At 43.9% G+C, this 9263-nt stretch overlaps 1 protein-coding gene across 1 annotated transcript in view; it reads left to right on the top strand.

The window, feature by feature from the left end:
* The window catches only part of dtx3la (deltex E3 ubiquitin ligase 3L a), a 9958-nt gene extending 970 nt beyond the window's left edge, over positions 1 to 8988 (top strand). The window contains exons 2-5 of the mRNA XM_069151211.1: positions 1727 to 1809; positions 1881 to 2032; positions 6648 to 6859; positions 8167 to 8988. Of these exons, the coding sequence (XP_069007312.1) occupies positions 1728 to 1809; positions 1881 to 2032; positions 6648 to 6859; positions 8167 to 8236 (516 nt within the window). The 5' untranslated portion in view covers position 1727 and the 3' untranslated portion in view covers positions 8237 to 8988. The remainder of the gene's footprint in view (positions 1 to 1726; positions 1810 to 1880; positions 2033 to 6647; positions 6860 to 8166) is intronic.
* The last annotated feature ends 275 nt before the right edge of the window (positions 8989 to 9263 follow it).

Raw genomic sequence — 9263 nt, 5'->3', positions numbered from 1 at the left:
GTGTCTCAGGGTTGTGGTGCCTCAGGGTTGTGGTGTCTGTGGTGTCTCAGGGTTGTGATGTCTCAGAGTTGTGGTGTCTCAGGGTTGTGGTGTCTCAGGGTTGTGGTGTCTGTGGTGTCTGTGGTGTCTCAGGGTTGTGATGTCTCAGAGTTGTGGTGTCTCAGGGTTGTGGTGTCTCAGAGTTGTGGTGTCTCAGGGTTGTGGTGTCTCAGGGTTGTGGTGTCTCAGAGTTGTGGTGTCTCAGGGTTGTGGTGTCTCAGGGTTGTGGTGTCTCAGGGTTGTGGTGTCTCAGAGTTGTGGTGTCTCAGGGTTGTGGTGTCTGTGGTTTCTCAGGGTTGTGGTGTCTCAGGGTTGTGGTGTCTCAGAGCTGTGGTGTCTCAGAGCTGTGGTGTCTCAGAGTTGTGGTGTCTCAGGGTTGTGGTGTCTCAGAGTTGTGGTGTCTCAGGGTTGTGGTGTCTCAGAGTTGTGGTGTCTCAGAGTTGTGGTGTCTCAGGGTTGTGGTGTCTCAGGGTTGTGGTGTCTCAGAGTTGTGGTGTCTCAGGGTTGTGGTGTCTCAGGGTTGTGGTGTCTGTGGTGTCTCAGAGTTGTGGTGTCTCAGGGTTGTGGTGTCTGTGGTGTCTCAGGGTTGTGGTGTCTCAGGGTTGTGGTGTCTCAGAGTTGTGGTGTCTCAGGGTTGTGGTGTCTCAGAGTTGTGGTGTCTCAGGGTTGTGGTGTCTCAGGGTTGTGGTGTCTCAGAGTTGTGGTGTCTCAGGGTTGTGGTGTCTCAGGGTTGTGGTGTCTCAGAGTTGTGGTGTCTCAGGGTTGTGGTGTCTCAGAGTTGTGGTGTCTCAGGGTTGTGGTGTCTCAGGGTTGTGGTGTCTCAGGGTTGTGGTGTCTCAGAGTTGTGGTGTCTCAGGGTTGTGGTGTCTCAGGGTTGTGGTGTCTCAGGGTTGTGGTGTCTCAGAGTTGTGGTGTCTCAGGGTTGTGGTGTCTCAGGGTTGTGGTGTCTCAGAGTTGTGGTGTCTCAGAGTTGTGGTGTCTGTGGTATCTCAGGATTGTGATGTCTCAGAGTTGTGGTGTCTCAGGGTTGTGGTGTCTCAGAGTTGTGGTGTCTCAGGGTTGTGGTGTCTGTGGTGTCTGTGGTGTCTCAGGGTTGTGATGTCTCAGAGTTGTGGTGTCTCAGGGTTGTGGTGTCTCAGAGTTGTGGTGTCTCAGGGTTGTGGTGTCTCAGGGTTGTGGTGTCTCAGAGTTGTGGTGTCTCAGGGTTGTGGTGTCTCAGGGTTGTGGTGTCTCAGAGTTGTGGTGTCTCAGGGTTGTGGTGTCTCAGAGTTGTGGTGTCTCAGAGTTGTGGTGTCTCAGGGTTGTGGTGTCTCAGGGTTGTGGTGTCTCAGAGTTGTGGTGTCTCAGAGTTGTGGTGTCTCAGGGTTGTGGTGTCTGTGGTGTCTCAGGGTTGTGGTGTCTCAGCAGAATCCTTCATGTCCTTAGAGCATCTTTAGAGCAGGACGTCTGTGGGACGTTTGCGGGACGTTTGCGGGACGTTTGCGGGACGTCTGTGGGACGTCTGTGGGACCGGAGACTCCGTCTCTGATATCCTGAAGAGGAACCAGATTTAAATCATGAACACTTGATTCTCATTCAAACTGAATTTCCTGAAAAAACATCTGATCAGCTGTTTCAGAAGAATAACAGCTGATCATCATATTTACCTTGATGTCTTCTGATCACGTGTCTCTGTCTGTCTCCTCAGGATGGGCTCAGGTCAGAGCAGAGACAAGTTCCACTGTAACCGCTACCTGGAGGGACAGGGTCCTCCATCACTGTTACAACAAGGTTGTCCTCCGCCTCTCACGGTTCAGATTGACATGGTGAAGCTGTGCTGATAAACGTCCTGCTGTGTGCAGCTAACGGAGAGCTGAGCCCGAGTCACAGAGAAGTGGGCGGCGCCCAGCCGGAGGGCCAGATGACCTGGGTGGTCCTCCACAGAGACCTGCCGGGGTTCCCTGAGGACAACACCCTGCAGATCAGCTACATCTTCCCTGACGGAGTTCAGACGGTAAGATCGACTGAGCAGAACCACTCAGAACCATCGACTGTCTGTCTAATAACTGTTATTCAACCAGTAGCTCCGCCCCCAGATATCTGATTGGTCAAATGAACATTTGGAACAAATCACCATGACAACACACCCTGCTCATCACTACAAATATCCCTCCACCTCCTCAATGGGAATATACAATTAGACTAGAGTTTCATATAATATGTAATATAATGTAGTTTCTACTTGTTATATTTCTATTAAATGACCCATTTGGTGAAGTCGGGTCTCTTTTGGTCCTTTTTGGTCGCTCCGAGCACCCGTACCGTAACACCACGGATAGTCACGCACTTACAATCCTAGAGGAGGCTAGCTGGACCGGTTTGGTTTGAACACATGACACGGAGCTAAAATGTTAAAAACACATGACAACATGGATATCTTTGTTCATCACATATCTTTGTTCATCAGATATCTTTGTTCATCAGATATCCTTGTTCATCAGATATCTTTGTTCCTCATATATCTTTGTTCATTAGATATCTTTGTTCCTGAGATCTTAGTTCATCAGATATCTTTGTTCATCAGATATCTTTGCTCACCAGATATCTCTGTTCATCAGATATCTTTGTTCATCAGATATCTTTGTTCATCAGATATCTTTGTTCACCAGATATCTCTGTTCATCAGATATCTTTGTTCATCAGATATCTCTGTTCATCAGATATCTTTGTTCATCAGATATCTTTGTTCATCAGATATCTTTGTTCATCAGATATCTTGGTTCATCAGATATCTTTGTTCTTCATATATCTTTGTTCATCAGATATCTTGGTTCATCAGATATCTTGGTTCATCAGATATCTTGGTTCATCAGATATCTTTGTTCTTCAGATATCTTTGTTCCTCAGATATCTTTGTTCCTCAGATATCTGTGTTCATCAGATATCTTTGTTCACCAGATATCTCTGTTCATCAGATATCTTTGTTCATCAGATATCTTGGTTCATCAGATATCTTTGTTCTTCAGATATCTTTGTTCCTCAGATATCTTTGTTCCTCAGATATCTGTGTTCATCAGATATCTTTGTTCACCAGATATCTCTGTTCATCAGATATCTTTGTTCATCAGATATCTTTGTTCCTCAGATATCTTTGTTCCTCATATATCTTTGTTCATTAGATATCTTTGTTCCTGAGATCTTAGTTCATCAGATATCTTTGTTCATCAGATATCTTTGTTCACCAGATATCTCTGTTCATCAGATATCTTTGTTCATCAGATATCTTTGTTCATCAGATATCTTTGTTCACCAGATATCTCTGTTCCTCAGATATCTTTGTTCACCAGATATCTTTGTTCATCAGATATCTTTGTTCATCAGATATCTTTGTTCATCAGATATCTTTGTTCCAACCAGACTGAACTAGCTGATCAGTTTAGTGTTTCTATGTTCTGTATTTATTCAGTTGGAGACTAGAAATCCTCTCTGTTGCTAGGTGGTTGCTAGGTGGTTGCTAAGGGTCAGACTACTTCCTGGAGTAGTAAACTTTGCACATGTTGCATAAGAGTCTACTGACGTGACTGGTTGTTTTCCAGTTGTTAATCAGACCCCGTCTGTTGCCATAGAAACGGAGATCACACCAACAAAAAGTTTTATATTTTGAGAGTGAATTTCTCCACAATATGAACACATTACAAAATTACAAAATTACATGTTTTGTTTTGGTAACTTGTTGAATAATCACATTATTACACTGGAGGGTGTTTTAACGTCACATTGATGCTTACAGACTTCATTAATATCGTGCCAATAATGACGTTATCATGTAATATTGCTCAGTTTCACCTCCATAACTCTGCTGCAGTCACAACCCAGACAAGGGTAGCCTTATTCATGTTGTTGTTGTTTTTATTATTATTCATTCAAAACAAGCCAACTGGGCAAATCGAGCTAAAAGCTCTCACCCAGGGTGTGTTTGTGTGTGTGGTGTGTTTGTTTGTGTGGTGTGTGGTGGGTGTGGGAGGCTGTAGCTCAGACAGTAGAGTGTGTCGCATACTAATCAGAAGGTTGGTGGTTCAATCCCCAGCTCCTCCTGTCCACATGTCTAAGTGTCCTTGAGCAAGACACGAACCCTAAGTTGTTCCTGATGGTGAACCATCGGTGTGTGAACGTTCTCCTGATGGTGAACCATCGGTGTTGTAAATCACTTTGGATAAACGCGTCAGCTAAATGTGACGTGAAAGTGTTCAAATAACATCACATTAAGAAAATGGATGAATAATCAGAATGTTTTCTCGTAAACTATAAAAACTGAACTGCATCACATCATTTTGAATTCTTGCTACTTAAAGAAAACAAGAAAACAAACACAGAAACCTAAAATGCAGCTTTCAAAGAGGTGAAACCTCTGAAACAGGAAGAAGAACTGAAGGAAAAGAGCTGAGCGTGAACACATTCTTCCCCGGAGAGAAGCTGATGAACGGGTTGGTCGGGTCAGAGCGGCCGGAGGAGGACGTGGAAACAGCTGAGAGTTTCAGCGGGTGTGTTTCCTGCAGGAGGAGATGTGACGGAGATATTAGGGAGGAGGTGAAATTTAACATTTGTTTGAATGTGCGTTATTACTGCTGCTGCCAGCCGCTAACTCACACCACAACACTCCTCCCATCCCGCTGATAACAGCTAGTTTCCTCCTCTGGTGGATTTTTATTTCTTCTTACTAATTATAGATCACATTTATAATCTGATGTGAAAAGTTTTAACACCATAGCTTGGTGGAGAAGTTCTGTTTTACATATTTAATAACATCATAAATTGTTTATTTAAAAAGGAATAACAAGGCTTTTACTCATGACGACATTACAAAGTGACATTAACATAACTTTGTAATACTGTTTGCAACAAAATCATAAAATTTGGTTCATTTTCAAGGTTTTGCATTATTATAATTATTATTAATTATTAAAAGTGTTATTTATAACATTTATTCCTCTGTATGTCAGGACAACAACCAGAGCAGGAAGTTCAAGGAACCTCAGATCAATGCAGGAGTTCAAGATAACACATCATGACAGTCACAAGCTCCGCCCACTGACCAATCAATCCCTTGGAAGATGACATCACTAATGGTTGATAGTTTGGTAGGCAGACACTGAGACAGTCTCTTGGAAGAGAAACGTGTTCAGAGATTCATAAACACCTTGTTCTTTCTTGAACTATTTTTAACAAGAGAAATATAGATTGCGTGTCATTGTGCTTCTGTCCTGTTAATATCATCCTCCAGAGGCCGATTAAACCACTGAAGCCTTGTGCTAGTTGTACTTATAAGATATGAATGTAAGCCTTCCTTTGAATTGTGTTTTTATGTTTATTTCTTATTTCTCATTACATCGTTTTTAAGCTCCTTCAACAGAATATCATAGTATTACAGGGAGAAACCCAACAACATTATCAACAGTTACCTCGGCAACACAAACATATTACAGTCAGATCTACTTGTACCTCGATGATGAGGAAATGATATTATGATCCTTCCTGCATTCAGCAGCTGCAGCCTGGATTGTGTTTTAACTTCTTTGAATTTGTCTAATATTTGACTTTGCTTTTGGTATTTAAAACCACTTGTGTTACGATTTTGGAGAAGGTTGGAGCCAAACGTGAAGCTCGGATTTTTTATTTTTTTATTTCTGTAATAATTTTTGCCCTGTTACAGGGTTGTAACAAAAACAACAAAAACAAAAACAAAATAGTGATCTAAGAAGGCTAAAAAGTTCAACAAAAGAAAACCAAAGGAACAGATGTTGGTTGAATGAAAGTTACTGAGGAACCAACTGGAAATCTACTGAAGGAAACAGACAGAAATCTGGAGCAGGAACAGGACGGGGAGTGAGGGGCGGAGTCAGGGGTGGAGTCAGGCTGGCTGTCACGGCGTTGAGGTGGGACTGCGGGGCGTCGACCCAGCTGCAGACAGGAGGCAGGGCATCGACCTAGCTGGAGGGAGGAGGCAGGAGGCGGGGCATCGACCCAGCTGGAGGCAGGAGGCGGGGCATCGACCCAGCTGGAGGGAGGAGGCAGGAGGCGGGGCATCGACCCAGCTGGAGGCAGGAGGCAGGGCGTCTACCCAACTGGAGGCAGGAGGCAGGGCATCGACCCAGCTGGAGGGAGGAGGCAGGAGGCGGGGCATCGACCCAGCTGGAGGCAGGAGGCGGGGCATCGACCCAGCTGGAGGGAGGAGGCGGGGCGTCTACCCAACTGGAGGCAGGAGGCAGGGCATCGACCCAGCTGGAGGGAGGAGGCAGGAGGCGGGGCATCGACCCAGCTGGAGGCAGGAGGCGGGGCATCGACCCAGCTGGAGGGAGGAGGCAGGAGGCGGGGCATCGACCCAGCTGGAGGGAGGAGGCAGTGGAGGCAGGAGGTGGGGGCGAAGCTGGTGGGTGTGGCAGGCAGATAGCACAGCAGGGGGAGAGAGACAAAGACAGAGGGAGGACCACAGGTGAACCCAGGAAGCTGACACAAAAGGACAGACACTTTCAAAATAAAAGAGGAAACGTCAGACTGAACAAACAGATGACAGGTTTGCAGGAGATATTGTTCTATATTTTTCCACTAAACTTTAATTCTTCTTCCTGCAGGACAAACACCCTCATCCTGGCCAACCTTTTGCGGGGCTGCGGCTCTGTGCTTACCTGCCAGACAACCATGAGGGCAAGAAGGTCCTCAAACTGTTGGACAAAGCCTTCAACCAGCAGCTCCTGTTCACCATCACCACTGATACGAATGGAGAGGACGTGGTCACGACAGCCTCCATCCCTCTGAAAACACAAGCAGAAGGAAGGAGCACACTGTGAGTACTCTGGCAAATGTCCACTATCAAATAAATACAAATATATGTACATTTTACAGTTTGATATAAGAGTACGTTTGTTACTTAACTAGGACACAATAATGAAAACAATCAGAAACCCAAACGAACCCTGTGTGATGAAAACGAGTTCCTCTATCAACCAAACACCTTGAAATGTGGTTGCTGTTCCTTTCAAATGAGTCTCGTACAGAAAAACAGGACTCAGTCCTCCTGCCATGTTTGAAATATTTCCAGAAAGTCCAGTTCTGTAAGTGTGTCACAGTCTGCAACTCGCTCCAGATCTCCTCCCCCGTGTCAGCTGGTGACCTCTCAGCTTGAAATTCATTTCATGAATAGAAACTAGTCATAGGAGTGAAATCTGGTGAGTAGTTTCCAACTCTCTGTGAGCGTGCATGTTGTCATGTTGGAAAGCCCAACTGCCATCAGACCCGCTGGTCCACAGTGAATGTTCCCCTCAGAAGGTCCTGGTGGATCTCGGTGTTGACAGTCTGACTCTGGGGGACGAGTTCACGGTGACACAAAGAAAACCCAGCTGGTGTCTCCTGACCTGACGATCCTTCTTCGGTGTTGGACAGTGAAGCTCCGCCCCTCTTGAGACGTGATGTCATCAGATCACCTTGCCCCACCCATCGCTTCATCACCTTAGACTTTCTGAACATTTCAACGGTCTCTGTTGCTAAATTTCCAGAGTTTGTCCCAACATTTAATCTTCTGCTGTAGGTTCATATATGATCAATTTACAAATGTTCACATACCAGCAGTCACAAAAAGGCACGTAACACAGGATCTGTTGTCAAGAGTCATAACTACTCCTTAAACATCACTGCTGCAACAGGAACGGTGTCTGAACTGCTCCATCACACCGCGGAGGCCTGCTCCCAAAGAGGTTCACAGAACAGTGTGCAAACAGACTAATCTGTGCACTGATGCAACAACAGCAGTATTTTACAGGCTTGTTCCGTGTTCCACAATATTCCACAAGCAAGAAAGAAATGTCACTAACAACTACTACATATGCATGTTGGTCAAATGGAGAGATTTTTAAAAAGGAGCATTTCGAGCAAACACATCAAACCAAACTCAACAGAAGGTGCTCTTAGATTCACTTCACTGTACCTCTGGCTCGTTGGGAAGAGTTTAAAAGTTTATTAATGTTATTGTGATATAATTATTTATTTGTTTTTTGCTCCTAGTTTATTTAATTATATTTCTCACAACAATAGTAGTATAAGTATAAATATTCTTCCTGGTGGAATAAAATGTGATTGAGTGTACCGTGTCCTCAGTGATGGCTACCCGGACCACGACTACCTGAAGACTGTGAGGAAGCTGCTGAAGGATAAAGGTGTTGAATGACACGACACTGGTGGATGAAACTTCCCACTCCACTTAGTTTATCAAATGTCTTATGAAAACTTATCCAATTGTTGTTGTCAAAGTGCATTTTTAAGCATAATCTGTGTAGTATTTTATTTCTGCAGATCCTGCAAATATATTTATTACAAAATGTATTAACTCTGTCTTTTGTTGGTGTATTATTTCACATGAAATATCCTAATGAGAAGTGATTATAGATATTTTCTAAGCTTGAAATATGAGGGCACATTATTGTATTCTTAAACTAAAATGAATAATAGTAATAATAAACTTAATTTTTAACAGTTTTCAAAACACAACTACAAAGTGCTTTAAATGGTATAATACTATAGCATTCATTCAATTCAAATTCATAAATCACGAGTCATCATATAGGAGGAAAAATTAAGTGGAAAAAACATCTATGATAACTGCGAGCATATCCACAAGAAAAAAGTGTCAACATGTTGACCATAGAGCCATATGGTTTAACATGTCTGCCACGTGCAACTTGTAGGAATCAGAAGGCCCAAAGGGAGTTTGCTAGCTCAGCAGAAAATGACCAGATATGGGCGCACCACTTGTGCATGGTGAACAAAGGGGGCGCTGTTTTCATGCCAACAAAAACAAAGATCAAAGTAAAAGGAGGTGCCCAGAAAAGAATAAATCGGATGAATCAGAAAGTTTGGGAGTGTGAATGTTTGTTTGTCATTTTATTGGTGTTTTTGCACAATAAAATGTTTGGTATCAGATTTTGGAAGACGTCAACACCTTGTTTCTGAGTCATCTGAGTTTTTCGAGAACTGTTTTAACAAAGTGTTGGCAAGCAGTCCAGAACCTTCTTCTCGACCCAAAGCTGGACATTTTTTATCCAACAATCACAAGGCACTTTACATTGTGACTTCTATAGAACATCAGAGAGGAACCCATCATCTCAACAGTCTCACTGTGAGTGATGGCTGGAAGGAAAAACTCCTTTTGAACAGAATGAAAAGCTGCTGCAGAAAGAGACTCAGAGGTGGATGGA

This window comes from Embiotoca jacksoni, unplaced genomic scaffold, assembly GCF_022577435.1.
Source record: "Embiotoca jacksoni isolate LCO1_2020_lvr unplaced genomic scaffold, fEmbJac1.0.p SCAF_17, whole genome shotgun sequence".
NCBI classification, from domain to species: domain Eukaryota; kingdom Metazoa; phylum Chordata; class Actinopteri; family Embiotocidae; genus Embiotoca; species Embiotoca jacksoni.
Note: the sequence above shows the minus strand (reverse complement) of the source record. Positions and strands in the feature narration are given on the sequence as shown.